The sequence below is a fragment of the Pipistrellus hanaki genome (assembly GCF_964339955.1).
Source record: "Pipistrellus hanaki genome assembly, chromosome: 18".
NCBI lineage: Eukaryota > Metazoa > Chordata > Mammalia > Chiroptera > Vespertilionidae > Pipistrellus > Pipistrellus hanaki.
Window position 1 is genome coordinate 16,678,209 of NC_140520.1, and position 17,325 is coordinate 16,695,533.

Below are 17,325 nucleotides of genomic sequence, written 5' to 3' on the forward strand. Positions count from 1 at the left end.
TAAAAACAGAATGGAAGATCGCAAGAATCAAGTCAAAGATTTGGAACATAAAGAGCCAGAAGACACTCCTCCACAGAAGCAAGAAGACAAGAGAATCCAGAAAGTTGAAGATAATGTAAGAAACCTCTGGGACAACTTCAAGCAAACCAACATCAGAATTATGGGGGTCCAAGAAGAAGAGAGAGAGCAAGATACCAACAACATACTGAAAGAAATAGTGACAGAAAACTTCCCCCATAATTAGAATTAGACTTACAAGTCCAGGAAGTGCACAGAACCCCAAACAAAAGGAATCTAAAGGGGGCGGGGGGCAATGTTAAAATATGTACACAGATAATAATTTAATAAAAAAAATGTAAAAAAAAAAAAAAAAAAAAGGAATCCAAAGAGGACCACACCAAGACACATCATAATTAAAATTCCAAGAGCAAAAGACAAAGAGAGAATATTAAAAGCAGCAAAAGCAAAGCAGGCAGTTACCTATAAAGGAGCACCCATATGATTGTCAGCTGATTTCTCAATAGAAACCATGCAGGCCAGACGGGAATGGCAAGAAACATTCAAGGTGATGAATAGTAAGAACCTACAGCCAAAAATAATCTACCCAGCAAAGCTATCACTCAGAATTGAAGGCCAGATAAAGAATTTCACCAATAAAAAAAAAGCTAAAGGAGTTCATCACCACCAAACCAGAATTATATGAATTGCTGAAGGGGGTTCTTTAGGAAGAGGAAGAAAATAAAGATAAAAATTATGAACAACAAATATGTAACTATCAACAAGTGAATCTAAAAACAAAGGGAATTAAAAAAAAATCTGATGAACAATATTAACTATTGAATATAATAGAATCAGAGGTATGGGAGGGGAGTGAACTGACGATTCTCGGGGAAAAGGGGAGACGGGGGTGTGGGAAGAGACTGAACATAAACTATGTACCTATGGATGAGGACAATGGAGGGGGGAATGAGGAACATTTGTAATAATATGAACAATAAAGATTTATTTTTAAAAAAGTAAAAAAGAAAGAAAGAAAAAAGAAAGAAAAAAGTACACTGTGTCTCAGTTGCTAAGCTGAGAATTTCACAACACCATGTAAGAGTTCTTGTCACTAAGAAACAGAAAAATCTACAATTATCATTTATAACGTCTGTGATTAATTTAGGCAAACTCCTTGGCTTTGCATTTAAGCCTTTTGCAAAGTAATTCTCTTCTTTTAAAAAAAAATATTTTATTTTTTTACAGAGAGGAAGAGAGAGGGATAGAGAGTTAGAAACATCGATGAAAGAGAAACATTGATCAGCTGCCTCCTGCACACCCCCTATTGGGGATGTGCCCACAACCAAGGTACATGCCCTGACTAGAATCAAACCTATGACCCTTCAGTCTGCAGGCCAAAACTGGTTAGGGCTGCAAAGTAATTCTTCCCAGTCTTACTAAATAATCTTTCTCTAAAATACCAGTGAGTCCAGGCCAGATAGAACAACGTGTGCTATGTCCTGGTAACAGACACAGAGAGGCAGCATAGTAAAGGCTCTGGAGTAGGTCTACCTGGGCTCACATTCAGGCTTCTTTCACTAACTATATAAACTTCAGCGTGTTATTAACCTCTCCAGGCCTCAGTTTCTCCTTCTGTAAAATGGAGATAATTGTGATGATGATTGTACTTGCCTCAAAGGATTGTTATGAAGGTTCAATTAAAGGATAACAGCATTCATAGCACTTAGAATGACAACCTGAAACTGGCCAGCGCTCAGTGCGTTAGCAATGATTATTTTGTCCTGGCCTTAGTTTGACTCATTCTCTCTGAAATGTGCTTCTCCACAAGTCTCTTATGGAAAGCCCACCCCCGTACTGTGGCCCCCTTCAGATGGCTTTCTCCATTAAAGGCTTTCTTCTAAGGCGGAACCATAAGTTCCCATGGTGTCTCTGACACTCACTAACCATCAACCCTGGGCAAGGCACTCTGCCTTTCTTTAGCCAGTGTCTTCATCTCTAAAACAGAGATAATTATTCATATCTCCTGGTGCTGTAAGGAAGACGAAATGAGATCACGGGTATGTCGCTGAGACAAACAGTGAGGAAAAAGCCATGTGTCTTTCCTCAGCTCTGAGCACTCTCAACTTGCACTTGAGCTCCTTTGGTGGAGAGAAAGGTGAGCTGTGTCCACCACCTCTGAGTGACAGTGACTATCTGAGTGGCACCAAGAAGCCACATTCCAAGAGAACATCCTAGAAAGTGAGCAACCTTCGCCAGGCCTATTCTGAACGGAAGTAACGATGTTTCAAAAGACACTGTCCCGAATTCTTACGGTAGACAGGACTACCACGAGTGGGCCATGGCAGTCTAGAAAAAGCGTGTTTGTGGGGGCCACGTTTAAATCCCAGCTCTGCCTTTACAAGTTGGGTGATGCTAAGCAAGTTTTTAACCTCTCCGTGTCATCTGTGAAGTGATGAAACAACACATACCTCATTGGATTGTATTCAAATGAGTGGCCTAACGTACATGGTAACTGCTTTTAATAAATGGCTTTGTCATAGCTATGATGATAATTAGTGATGACGAAAGCCAACAAAAATGTTAGGAGCCATTAACCTGGTCCAGCGATGCTCAAACTTCAAGAAACAGTTTCCTGAATCTCATCTCCAGAAGTTCAACTCAGAGGACTGGGATGGGCCCATCCACTTGCATTTCGATCAAACTCATGGGTGACGCGGCTGCTGCTGTTCTGCCCTGCCCCTTCTCACGTTACAGGCTGTCAAGGAAGTCTTGACCAGTAAGTAGACTCTCATACCCCTCGTGGCACAGGGAGCTAATGCCAGGACCTCCACAACAATATAGGCTCCCTGACAGCACAGCCAGCGCTTTTTTTGTTGTTGTTGTTGTTGTTGATAGAACCCACTGCTTCCCAACTGTAATTATGAGCTTGGGAACCCAAGACCAGGAAGTGAATTTTAAAATGTAATTCTTACCTTACAAAATTCATTGTTATATACAAGATCAATGTGAAAGCGAATGTGTGAAATTTAAAATACTTGTTGTCTCCGCATCCAATTAAAATGCCAAAGAACGTGTATATTAATTGTTGGAGCACAGATGAAAAAATTATTAAGAACCTAGGATGAATGGAAAAGAAATCATGTTTAAGTAATGTGTTGTTTTTTTTAATAGTTTCCTTTTCACAAGGAAGCATGTATCATGTATCTGCCACGCTTGCCTTAGAAGAGGTCCTTGCCTCACAGTCAGCATTCAAAAGTATTCTGTAGGAACTATAATAGAATACACCCAGTTCTATATTCCCCATGGCCCTCATCATATTATATCAACACTTGTGGGCCTCCTCTCTCAGCAAAATAATAAAAGCAAAGGCAGGAAGATAAGGATACCTACCCCCTACCCCACACCCTTGGGTTAGTAGATGTGGCAGTTTTGCTGAGATCAGCTGGCAGCATATCAACTGTGGGCCGGCCACAGCTACACCTGGGTCACCTTGACTTTGTGAGAGCTGACTGGACCCACCTTGATGCCCACTGCACAACTTCTTCCTTTGTGATCTGCAAGGAGTCTCTCCTATCTGCTCCTACTGAATTCCTAACATTCTGCATGGCTAACTCTTTTCTGTGTTCTCCACAAAACCATGCTAAGCACTGTCTCTGGAGGTGATCCTCCTCTGAATCCCTCCAGTGCCCATTACCTACACCAGTGGTCGGCAAACTACAGCTCTCGAGCCACGTGCAGTTTGCCACTCTGTTGTCTAATGAGTTTGCCGACCACTGGGATAGGGGCTTAATCACAAGGAACAACAACAGCCTGTAATTATTGGCATTGAGAATCTAGGTCAGTGGTTGACAAACTCATTAGTGAACAGACTTGGCAAACGGCGGCTCACAAGTCACATGGGGCTCACGAGCCGCCGTTTGATCCTGTACCATTTGTAAGCAGAGAAGAGCATTAAGGATCGCCCAGATTGCTTTCCAAAAATTTACCTGCGGGCCCCACCCACCTTTCAAAGACTCTTACTGAGTAGACCAGAGCACAGAAGTTAGGGCCTGGGACTGGGCTGTGTCCATGTGGTGACACGCCTGGGGTCAGGCCCAATTCGAACCTCTACAGGCAGATCTCAGATCTCATCTGCTCTTTCCTTCAGCCGACTGGGTGAGACCCACTTACGTACTTAGGTTGCAGGCTTGATACCAGCCCTGGTTGGGGTGCATGCATAAGGCAACCAATCATTGTGTCTCAGCATTTATGTTTCTATCTCTCTCCCTCTTCCTTTCTCTCTGAAATAAAAAGTATGTATATTTTTTTAAAGAACTAGAAAGGAAGGGTATGAGTGGGACTGCAAATTCCAATGCTTAATTTTCTGAAAATTTAGAAATGAAGGAATAACTGATAGAATACTTTTTTAAAAGTCTCTACAGGACCTTAAAAATATATACCTTATATGTAGAAAGATCCCAATAATCATCTAATTATTTTCACTTGTTAGTTACTTACATACCACCATTTAATGATGAGTGTCTTCTGAGAGGGACTTATTTTCATAGCCCAAATCTAAGATACAATGTTCAGCTCATAGCCGACTTTAAACAATGATTGAATAGGTAAAAGAATAAGTAATTAAATAAAAAGAATAATTTATAATGATGCTGACAGACAGCACAACTGAACTTAGAAACTGCCCAAATTCAGACAAAAAGTATATGTTTTATGAATTAGTTATTCCCAAACTTCAGGACTTTAAAAGCCAATTTTAAAAATTTGGTCAATTAGAGCTATTAAAAAAGTACAATCTTTTATCACAGGACTTGCATAAAAGAAAGAACATTTTAAATACCAAAAAAAAGTAGGAAGGCTAAAATTTCAGAAGAATAGATAGTCTTTACATTAAAGAAATAAATCTTGCCCAACTGGCATGGCTTAGTGGTTGAGCATCAACCTATGAATCAGGAGGTCATGGTTTGATTCTGGATCAAGGCACATACCTGGGTTGTGAGTTCAATCACCAGTTGGGTGCATAGGGGAGGCAACCGATAGATGTTTCTCACATCAATGTTTCTCTCTCTCTCTCTCTCTCTCTCTCTTCTCTCTCTCTCTCTCTCTCTCTCTCTCTCTCTCTCTCTCTCTCTTTCTCTTCTTCTCTAAAAATCACGTGAACATATCCTCTGGTGAGGATTTTTTTTTTTTTTTTTATGAAAAAGCAGGAAAAAAAGGTTATGAAAAGGGAGTTTTACTAGTGTCCAGGAAATGCAGGACCACTTAAGCACTAAATTTCTATGAGATGTATACCAAGCACACAATAGGAGACTTACTTGGTTATTATTAACTCCATCCTTGGTTTAAAGCTTAAGGAATCTAAATTCAGTCCTACAGTGATTAAAGCGACCATACCTGACAATTTTAAAAATTCCACTATGGAGAAAAAAAAATGAATAAAATTAGTCGCATTCAGATCTGCACACTGAGGTACTTTATCTTGAGCAAAGGATTGGTGGGGAGCATAAGAGTAATAGTTCTTAGAAAGCTGCTTCAAGGGATTGGCCTAATCCTGTAGCTCAAGGGTCAGCAAATCCCTTCTGTAATGACCAGGTGATAAGCAGTCTTGGCAGGCCACGTGTTCCCTGTTGAAACTACTCAGCTCAGCTGTTGTGGTACATAAACTGCCACGGGGAGCTTGTAAATGAGTGTCCAATAAATAATGACACGGGAACTTGAATTTCAAATAATTTTCGCATGCCACAATATATTTTTCTTTTGAGGTTTTTTTTTTTAAACCATTGTAGAATGTAAAAACTTTTCTTGACTCATGGGCTGTGCAAAAACAGGACTATTTGGTCCACAAGCTGTAGGGCCAACCCGCGCTGTAGATGGTCATTGAGGAGAGGGCTAATAGGAACGTAGCAGCCCCTGCCCAGCACCTCAGGCAGGGGAGGCCGAGGGGCTGTGGTCCAGGTGACTGCAGGTCCTGAAGCTCGCTGTTCTTTTGCGTGATACAGACTCCCCTGTAACGGCCATTCCTTGGGCTCTAAACAGTTGTGTAAGTATAGTCTAGGGCAGGAAAAACAACTATGAAGGCCATTTGAAGACCATAAATGATAGCAGTTCTAGGCTGCAGAGCCTGTGACTGGAACCTTAGAAACATCAGGCAGAAAGGAAGAAAAGGAAGCGCTTTGGAGCAGGGCAGAGCTGGGTGCTCTGGGAAGGTGACCGCCCCACTTTCTCCACTCTGCATCTGCAAGAGACCCATACCCATAGCCCTGCCGTGAGGATTGAATTAGCTGAGGATGAATAAATGATCATCATTATTGTTGTTATGCTATCTGTTTTTACCATCTGGCTGTACTACTTAGTAAATCAAAACTGTTTACTAATTTGAACAGGATTTTACTTTTCCTTTGGTTTATCTCATCCCTTAAATCCGCTTTGGATCTCTTTTTACACACTTTTAAACGGAATTCACTATAAGTAACAACAGCAGTAAAACCAGTTGTGCTGGGAACTGTGATGATAGGGGAAGTGTCTCTCAAATTCTTATTTCCAATTTCCTTAATTAGTATCACTTGATTTTAAAACTCATCACAGCAGAAACCGGTTTGGCTCAGTGGATAGAGCGTCTGCCTGTGGACTGAGAGGTCCCGGGTTCGATTCCAGTCAAGGGCATGTACCTTGGTTGCAGGCATATCCCCGGTGGGGGTTGTGCAGGAGGCAGCTGATGGATGTTTCTAACTCTCTATCCCTCTCTTTCCCTTCCTCTCTGTAAAAAGTCAATAAAATATATTTTTAAAAATAAAATAAAAAAATAAAACTCATCACAGTCTTTTTCAGTAACAGTCACTGCTTAGAGACAACATCTGCAGTGAGGGAACCACTGAACAACTTTATCTTAAAACTGATGTCATCTTATTTCGTATGATCCCACTGCTATAGGAATATACATGGCACGAATGCCTACATTAATATATGTATGTACATTCATTACATATATTTTAAAGGCTGAGGTGCATGCACTCCGCTCTCAAACAGGCCAGAGCTGTCTCCCACACACCAGCATGAGCGAGTCTCGCGGCACACATGATCTCATTCCTGCCTGCCACACTCCTGTAAAGGCAGTGTGACTGTGTCACTTGTATAGATGAGGGCATTAACTCAAGTTTGGAGAGGTAACGAAAAATTCCTAAGTCACGAGCTAGTAAATTGTGAAGCTGGGATTCGAACGCCAATCTGCCTTACTCCAAAGCTCTTCACAGACTAGCATTTGTGTGTTCAACCAACATGCGCTGGATTACTGCTGGACATATGGCAAGCACTGGGCTTGGCTGGGGGAACGTAGAAAAGAGAATGAATAACGAGGAATGAGAGACAGCCTCCATCTCCAAGGACTCCTGGTCTAGTGGAAACACTGGATATAGTAAATTAAAAATTTATGATATGCTTTCTTCAGACATTTAAGGCATCCATAAAATATTCACAGAGGAGGGGAAATAGGAAGAAAGTTGAAGGAAATGACCCTTCCATGAATGTTTTCTGCCAGTTTTACGGACTGGTTCAGGACAGTGAGCGACACCAGGGGCACTCGTTCTGTGTAGAGGAAGTCTGTGTTTAGGTGACAGAATACTAATTATCCTCTTAACACCGAGGCCTTTTGTGCATGGAGACTGTCCCGCTGTGTGAAGTGAGTGAGGGCAGCCGAATTTTCCTGTGTCACCGTAGTTGCTACGACTGGTGGCCTGAGGCCAGTCTCACTGGATAGACTGGCGGGTGATGGTGGGAGGCGTGCCCACGTGATCACTCCCCTCTCCTGCTTCCCTGTCAGACACGCACGCGCCTGATTCTCCCCTCTCCTTTCCTGTCCTCTCACCATTTCTACAGTGCCCTCAGTCTGGTGCCTGTTGAATTAAAGACTTAAGCTTCGCCAAAACCGGTTTGGCTCAGTGGTAGAGCATCGGTCTGCGGACTGAAAGGTCCCAGGTTCGATTCCGGTCAAGGGCATGTACATTGGTTGCGGGCACATCCCCGGTAGGGGGTGTGCAAGAGGCAGCTGGTTGATGTTTCTCTCTCATCGGTGTTTCTAGCTCTCTATCTCTCTCCCTCTCTGTAAAAAATCAATAAAATATTTTTTAAGTAAATAAATAAAGACTTGAGCATCTCCCCCCATCTCCTCCTCTGAGAGGTGGGCTGCTGAAGGTCAGAGCAGGAATCACGCAGAGCTGATTACTCTGCAGGGACTGCCGATGACTAGATGTAAGGTCCAGTGCTAGAGCTCAGAAAGAATAAGAGAGTCACTACACAGAGAATGTGGAGGGAAGGGACATGGAGTTGAAATTCAGGGGATAGTAAGAGAGACCCGGGAAAAGCTGGAGGTGGCAGGAAGAGAAGATGACAAGATGCACAGAAGGGCCATAACAAGGGGGAAGCGGCTGGGAAAGGGCAACTGGATTCAAAATCAAGGGAAAACAGAGATGTACGAAGTTCACACTGAGGACAGCACCTCTTGTCTTTGGTTCTGCCTTACCAATGTAGAAAGTCAAGTACACCATTGAAATGCAAAGAATGACGCTAGTCAGCGTGTTGCTAAATAGGTCGGTCAGTATGAACTGAATGATTCTTGCACTCCAATATCCAATTATTATGCTCCCCACGATGTGAATGACAAAGTCCAGGAGTACATGGAACTCTAAAAGAAAAGAAAATGAGAAGAAGAAAGAAGTTGAACTTTTGTTTCTTTTGTTGATGGTATTTGTGTCTACCTACTTTGGTTTGCTCATTTTTTGAGTGGAGACCTTGATCTTCAGCAGATGGGCGTTTCCCAGGAAAGGCTGACAGGAGAGACTCTCTGGAGATTTCCCTCACCCTCTGCAGCCCGAGGCTTGTTCATCCAAGGACAGCCCCCAGGAGCCAGTCTGGGAGAATTCTGTGAAAAGCCCTTGACAAGCTGGAAAGTGAATGTCCATCCAAAAGGTACCTGACTGTCCATCCAAATTCAAATGGTTTACAAAGGCCGTCAGGGCCAAGCAAACCTTGTCCAGGATCCTCACCAACCTGCAGTCCCTTTGTGGCTCCTGCCCCCAGGCTGAGTGGCATTTGAGAACTATAGAGAGGGAAATTTTCTAGAGTCACAATAACTGGGGGCAGTAGTGACAATTAATGAGCAGGTTTCAAGGCAATGCCATGGGCAGTTCTGCATAACAAAGATTGCCCATCCTAAATGCCTGTCGAGAAGCACCACAAACACCTCTGTAACCCCAACATTTCTTTCTCCTCCTAGCCCTCCCCCTTCCCACATTTCAGGAGGGTGGATGGCTTTTGCTTGTTCATGCTGTGATTGTTTTCCTTTCTACTCTGCTGTTACCATATCTGGAATCCTAGCCGAGACCATGTGCTCCACAGCCCAGTGAACTTGAATCACAGGAATCTGACTAGTAGCACTTTAAGGACCTGACACTCCAGTACTGCCCTGAACCACTCTGCTTTCACCAGCACCACGCCAGATCTTCACATCCAGCCTCTGAGATCCAGGTTGATCCGGGAAAGGAGGAAATCTGAGCCAGATGAGGAAATGTGTGTGTTTGTGTGTGGGTGTGCACATGCATATTGAGGGAGATGAAAGAAGTTAGCATTCTTTCCCCCTTCCTGTCCAAGAAAAGACCTAGATGGCCTGTAGTTATTTTCTTGTTGCCTGATATGCTGTTTTAATTGGTCCAAGAGTAAGTATAGAAAAAGAGGTAAAGACATCTCGAATGTGTTTTAATTTCAGTATGAACTGAAATGCACCCTGTAAGCCCAATTTTAAGAAAATATACAGACAAAAAAAAAAAAAATGTTCTTACCCTTAAACACAAACATGTAAACTAAGTTGTTCCGAAGAATTCCAAAAAAAATGCTTGTGACGCCACAGATGATCATGGATTCTCCTCGAATTATATCAGTATACATTTTGGAAATGCCTGGAAAAGGAAATATGGTACATGAAAATGATGCTCTTGCACAAGAAACACAAAGGCAGAAGAGGAAGAATATGCTAGAAACAAGAAGGCAGCCATGCCTGGGATAGGTCTGTAAGATGGTTGCAGTCACCAGGTGTTAATTCCTCCACTGTGCCTTCTCTATCTCTAATGGCAAAGGGACGCAGCCATGGCGCTCCTTGAAGTGTCCATGGACTCAAACCACGTTTGAGCTTCAGACTGAGTCAAGACACTTCTCAGGACACTACATTTGGCTTGAGTAAACATGAATAATTAGACTCAAAAGAATCACGTCTTAGAAATAAGTACAAAATGCAACCCAGCTATTACACTCTTTTTTAAAAAATATATATTTTTATGGATTTTTTTTTACAGAGAGGATGAGAGAGGGAGAGAGAGTCAGAAACATTGATGAGAGAGAAACATGAATTAGCTACCTCCTGCATAACCCCCACTGGGGATGTGCCCACAACCAAGGTACATGCCCTTGACCGGAATTGAACCCAGGACCCTTCAGTCTGCAGGTCGACGCTCTATCCACCAGTCAGGGCCCAGCTATTACACGCTTATGCGTGCATCAAAGAGAATTGAAAGCATGTGTCTACACAAAAATCTGCACATGAATGTTCACAGCAGCATTACTCACAGTAATAAAAAAGGTGAAACAACCCACAGTCCATCAGCTGATGAGTGGATAAACATCTGTGGTCTCTCTCTCCAATGGAATATCATTCATCCACCAAAAGGAATGAAGTCTGACTGATACATGTTACAGGTATTGATGAACCTTACAAACATTACATTAAGTGAAAGAAGCCAGACACCAAAATCACACATTGTATGGTTTAATTTATATGAAATGGCCAGAATAGGCAAATTTGTCTTACTAGGAAAAAAGGTTCTTGGGTCCAGAACCTATGTACCACTGAGCATTTTTGACACAGAGAAAATACCAACTAAGAGCCAAGTACCTTTGCTAGTTTTCTTTTCAAGAAATAGAAGGCCTTCTATTCTACTCCTTTGCTGAAAACATTTCTCAATATGGAAGCTGCGATAACTAATTAGAGTATATAGTTCATTATAGCCCCTGAGAGAAAAGAGACTGCATAAACGGGAGCAGGAAGAGAAGGAGGTGAGTAAAACAAGGGGGAAATACCAACGACTAAAAGAGGACAGATGAAGAAAAGATAGGGGGGGGAAATTGTGCTTAGAAAATAAAGAGAAAGAAAAGAGGACAGGGCCAGATTCTTTGATAATTTAGAATATTACCATCACCAGTGTCTTAAAACCTCCTGTTTTCCCAACTGTAGGGATAAAAATGGGTGTAAAAATGGGAATATCACTTGCTAGAAAGCTTGGAGATCTCCAACTCCAATCATATGGCAATATATTTCCACAAAATTATAACCTGGAAATTGGTTAGGGACATATTTCTGAGTCCAAAACCAGAAACATAGCATCTAACCACTTCATGTTTGTATTGCTGAGTTAATAAAATGTGACAAAGGAGGATATTTCAGCGTGAAATCATCTTGTACCAAATAAGATAAGATGGGATGCTTATATTGAATAACATAGTTACCAGATTATACTCTTATCTGTTTCCTTTAAATCAACCACAACCACCCGCCCAAGCCTAGCTCATCCAAAATGGAGTTCCAGCCGAAACCAGTTAGGCTCAGTGGATAGAGCATTGGCCTGCAGACTGAGGGGTTCCAGGTTTGATTCCGGTCAAGGGCATGTACCTTGGTTGCAGGCACATCCGCAGTGCGGGCACATCTGCAGGAGGCAGCTGGTCGATGTTTCTCTTTCATCGATATTTCTAACTCTCTATCCTTCTTCCTTCCTCTCTGTAAAAAAGAAATAAAATATGTTTTAAAAAACAAAAAAACAAAATGGAGTTCCAACTAGAGGTAGGGAGGCTTTGAAAACGTTTCACTGGAGTAAAGCACAGTCTCTATAGCTTAGAATTCAGTAGAATGGAATAAGAATGCTAATTTTTATCACCTTCTTTTTTGGGGGGAAAAAACATTTTTTTTTTGAGATTAGAATTGGTGTTGTTTAACCTTGGTCCTGAGTGGCCTTATTTACATTTGCCCTTCAAGTCAATCAAGGCTCCATCTCCAAGAATTGCAGCACAAACACCTACTCTGCTGGGTGCACAATTTGTCAAGAAAAATATCATCAGAAGCAGAGAATTTGTCATCATATCTTCAAGATATCAGAGAGTAATACGTCCGACGTACCGATCGTTTTCAGGGTATTCACAGAGTGAATGGGATCTATGATGCCCAGTGTCATGCTGAAGATCAGGCAGCATTGCAGATCCCACTCGGCCTTATTGAATTTTATAACCACATATCCCACTATGATGAATGCCGTGGAGAAGCTAATGAATCCAGTTAATACGACCTGTGGAACCAATTCATTACACAGCATTAGTTTAGGTATCTAAAGATGGCATGACTGCATGTACTTACGTAAGAAGCACATCTTGGTTACATATTTTTTGTTGTTATTGTTAATCCTCACCAGAGGATATTTTTTTCCATTGATTTCTAGAGAGAGTGGAAGGGAATGGGAGAGACAGAGAGAGAGACAGAGAGAGAAAGACATTGACATGAGAGAGACATATCTATTGGCTGCCTCCTGCACACACCCTGACCGGGAGCCGGGGATCGAACCTGCAACCAGGGCACATGCCTTTGACTGGAATTGAACCCCCAGCCCCTCAGTCCTCGGGCCAACACTCTAACCATTGAAAAAACTGGCTAGGCTGGTTACATCCTATATAATAAAAGCGTAATAGGCTAAGTGTCCGACTGATCAGTTGACTGTTCAGTGGACTGCCCAACCAGTTGCTATGATGTGTACTGACCATCAGGGGACAGATGCTCTGATGGGTGGGTTAGTTTGCTGCTAGGGTCCAGCTGATTGGGACTGGACAAGAGGGGCAGACACACCCTGAAGCCCTCCTGCAGTCCCTCCCCGGCTGGCCAGCCTCCATTAGTTGGGACAAGGCAAGACAGCCCCAATTGGTCCCGATCACTGGCCAGGCCAAGGGACCCCATTCATTCACAAATTTGTGCACCAGGCCGCTAGTATTTTATACAATTCCTCTGGAAGGTCGCTTCAAAATGTATTCTAGTTTACCTCCCACAAAGAAACCATCCCTTCCAAACAAGTGAGATTCTATCTTATTGTTAAAAGACCGATTCCCGCCAAAACCGGTTTGGCTCAGTGGATAGAGCGTTGGCCTGCGGACTGAAAGGTCCCGGGTTCGATTCCGGTCAAGGGCATGTACCTTGGTTGCGGGCACATCCCCCAGTGGGGGGTGTGCAGGAGGCAGTTGATTGATGATTCTCTCTCACTGATGTTTCTAACTCTCTATCCCTCTCTATTCCTCTCTGAAAAAAAAAAATCAATAAAAATATATTTTTTAAAAAGAAAAGTGAATCAACTTGATTGAGAAGAAAGTGTGAGAAAAAGCAAAGGGACATGCTAACTACAGAGTCCAAAAACTATATGGGAGAAATAAAGCTAAATCCATTTCCTTTGACTTTTAAAATTTTATCTTTAATTCAAAAACAGTAAAATTAATTATTTGGGTGTACTGTTACATGAGTTTTGACAAATGCATACAAGTCATTTAGCCAGGACCTCAGTTAAAAACAAATCAGAGCCCTGGCCAGGTGGCACAGTTGGTTGGAGCATCACTCCTGTGCACCTTGAAAAGGTGGCAGGTTCAGTTCCTGGTCAAGGCACATACCTAGGTTGCAGGTGTGGTCCCCAGTCCGAGCATGTGTAAGAGGCAACCAATTAATGTTTCTCTCTCTCTCTCTCCCTCTTCTCTCTACAATCAATTTTTAAAAATTTTTTTTAAAATAAACAAGATCCATGTCCTATGCTGCTTTGTAGTCAATTTCTTCCCTCGTCCCCAGTCCCTGGAAACCCATGATCTGTTCTCCACACCTATAGTTTTGCTGTTACTGGAAGGAAGGCATATGAATGGAATTGTACAACATGTGGCCTTTGAGTCTGGGTTTCTTTCTCTAGCATTTGAAAGTCATTCATGTAGTTCCTGTCAGATGTTGTTGTTTGTTGTTGCTGAGTGATATTCTATTACCATACCAAACTCCATAAGTAACAAAACAATCTACTGAATAAATTCAGGCCCTGTACTCAACAATTAGAGAATATACATTTTTGGAAAACACAGAACATTTGGAAAACTGATCACATACGAGGCCCCAAAGCAAATCTCCACAAATCACAAGAGTTTATATTCAAAGCACATTCTCTGGTTGCACTGTGAGGGAAGAAATAATGATAGAAAGCCATATTTGGAAATTTTAAAATAATTTCAAAATAATTAACAGGTTAAGGAAAAAGTATAATAAAACTTAGGTAGGATTTGTATGATAATAAAAATACTAGTAATCAAATCATGTAGGATTACACTAAAAGAGTAGTTACAGAAAAATTTAAAACCTTAAATGTACAAAGTACAAAAAATAAGTAAGCTAAAAACCAAACAAACTAATATCTAACTCAAGATGTTAGGGGTGGGGATCAAAACCAAACCAAAGAAAATAAAATGTTCTTTGAAAGGAAAAATAAATTAGTCTGGCAAGTATGATTAAGAAAAAAAAAAGAGAGAGAAAAAGAAAGAGAGAGAGAGAGAGAGAGAGAGAGAGAGAGAGAGAGAGAGAGAGAGAGAGAGAGAAGGCACAAAATAAAACACCCAAACAATCTTAGCAACAAAAGCTGTACAGTTGAGATTAAGTCTGCTGTGAAATTAGAATCCAGGTTCTGCCATTTGTCAGCCTGGTTTGTGACCTCTGAACCGCAGTGTTTATACGTCAAAGCGAGATGGTATTTCCTCAATCACAGTGGTCACTCAGCAAATAGTCATCCCTTCTCCCTCCCCTCAGCTCTCTCTAATTACTGGTTCTGCAGAACGAGGAAGGCACAACAACTAAAAGTGTGGGACTTGTGACTTAGTACCTTTCTTTACAGACAATCACATTCTCTGTCAACATGAATAAAAATTGACCATAATTTCTTTTCTTTTTCTTTTTTAAAATGTATTTTTATTGATTTCAGAGAGGAAGGGAGAGGGAGAGAGAGAGATAAAAACATCAATTATGAGAGAGACTCACTGATTGGCTACCTCCTACACACCCCACACGGGATGGAGTCCACAACCCAGGCATGTGCCCTGACAGGGAATTGAACCGTGACCTCCTGGTTCCTAGGTCAACGCTCAACCGCTGAGCCACGCTGCCTGGGCAACCATAATTTCTTTTAAAAATGTGTTCTTACCTGCCAAAGCACATTCTTGAGGATATAAAAATCCACGTCCAAGGCAGCCATAAATATAATTAAAGGTGAAACATAACAATAAAGTGAAAAACTTGGAGTTCTTAGAAGAGCATAGACAACTTGATGCACCTAAATCAACAAAAGCAAACAAATTAGTTTGCTGCCATTCTGAGGAGTTAGAAATCGGGTTGAAGGTATGTCAATCAGCATATTTTAGAATAATCCAATTTGCAGTTTGTGAGGATTATCTGCAAGGCCAGGCCTGGGGGCCCAGGGGACATTTCTTCATCTAACTGTCCCGGTGACTTGTATGTGTTAGCCTAGTCAGCAGAGAATTGTGTGGGCTCGGGCTGCATGCATATTGCTTGTGTAAGCAATCAGTGTTTTCAAAAGTGAAACCCCTACGATTGGAGATCTCTGAGATGATTTTACGTGGTGGTTCACAGATAAGTATTTTTTATTAGATATTTATTCTAATTTGCATTAAGAGAGGGGAAAACCCCTTGCACAGACATTTGCTTAGGATTTAAAAATCTTTCAGTGTATTTATATTATATACGATGTGTGTCATATACACTGAATGGTCAGATTATTATGATCTCTGAACGCATAACAATCTGGCCACTCAGTGTATATCCTATATAATAAAAGGCTAATATGCAAATTGTCCCCTCGACCAGGAGTTCAACCAGCAGGCAGGCCGGCCAACCACCTATGTCCTCTACCCCTGGCCAGGCTGGCTGGACCCCACCCATGCACAAATTCATGCACCGGGCCTCTAAAAATATACATATATATAAAGACAGCAGTCTGGAAAAAGCCAGTCTATGTCCAGGGGCAGGAAACCAGGGCCGGACTCCAAAGGAAGACGAAGAAGACCCATTCGCAATCACATTGTCCACACTTAGAAACCAGTACTTTTTCTTAAGCACCTCTAATTTATGTCTCCTTTACCGAACAGTTTTTCTTTTTCAAAAACACTACTGTCAGATGATTGCTTTTCAGCAGCTGTTCACATTAAAAAAAAAAATCTATACATTCAGATGGGTGGAAGTGGACCTTGTTTTATGTCCTTTTTCTTTTATTTACTCTCTAGCTTCTGGCACATACATCACCTGAATAAAACTGTAGGCCAGGTGTCCTATCACAAATCCTGCTAAAGAGAGAACTGCCAAGACAGTGACTTCAGAATTCTTTATAAAGGACCTCAGAAATCCTAAAGAAAATAAATGTATGTGTTATTTAGACATCAGGTATAGTTTCAAAATGGTTTCATATCCCCTCGCTCTAGTTATTTAAGTTTAAAGTTACTCTGAGTGTCGTATAATTATGAATAAATAATTTAACAGGGGGGAAAAAACTTCCTCTGAATGTCATTTCATATCAAATTCCGCCTTTTAAATATAAGATACACAGAGTGAGGTGAATTTGGAAAATTACAGGTGAATTTGGAAAATTCTGAAGTGCCAAAAACCTCCCATTTGCCCACCCAGTGTCACTTACCTATGGATCTACTGAGGAGAAATTATGGAAAGTCAAATTCCATAGCTACACAGTACACTATATATTAATAATTACTCATCCTGAGCTAAAGCCACATAGATGCTATAATTTTCCTAAAAACCAGAAGTACTTTTAAACTGAGTTCTAACCACAGTGAAAACTGCCTTCACCTGGTAAGTAACAAAAGATACTTGTTAACTCTGTCTATGTGCATTTTCTTGCCTTGAAACTGTGCTGCTCTACCTTGTCTGCTCACTGCCTCCAGAAGTAATATATAGACTATCATCCAATGAAGGGGTGCCCCAGGCGACATTCATTGGCATCCCAGATCCTGCCTTTATTGACATCCAACTGCAGGTCAAGCCAAATCAGTAAATATGTATTGGCTACTTCCTATTTGTGAGGCCAGACAAAGATGTGTTCCTCGAACTATTTCTGCCATGCCCTTGACTGCTGGAGCACTTATCTCTTTGGATTCATCGAAGCTCTAGAACTAATGAAATTCATGGTCACCGGATCTCCTGGTAGCAACAGG

General features: G+C 41.6%; 1 protein-coding gene across 1 annotated transcript in view; it reads right to left on the bottom strand.

Annotated features, from left to right (window-relative positions):
* The window catches only part of SLC9C2 (solute carrier family 9 member C2 (putative)), a gene marked incomplete at its 5' end in the record, with an annotated part of 49,179 nt that overhangs the window by 30,351 nt on the left and 1,503 nt on the right, over window positions 1-17,325 (bottom strand). Inside the window, 7 exons of the mRNA XM_084866524.1 lie at window positions 2,973-3,116; window positions 5,313-5,412; window positions 8,513-8,674; window positions 9,828-9,944; window positions 12,209-12,374; window positions 15,288-15,416; window positions 16,403-16,503. Of these exons, the coding sequence (XP_084722650.1) occupies window positions 2,973-3,116; window positions 5,313-5,412; window positions 8,513-8,674; window positions 9,828-9,944; window positions 12,209-12,374; window positions 15,288-15,416; window positions 16,403-16,503 (919 nt within the window). The remainder of the gene's footprint in view (window positions 1-2,972; window positions 3,117-5,312; window positions 5,413-8,512; window positions 8,675-9,827; window positions 9,945-12,208; window positions 12,375-15,287; window positions 15,417-16,402; window positions 16,504-17,325) is intronic.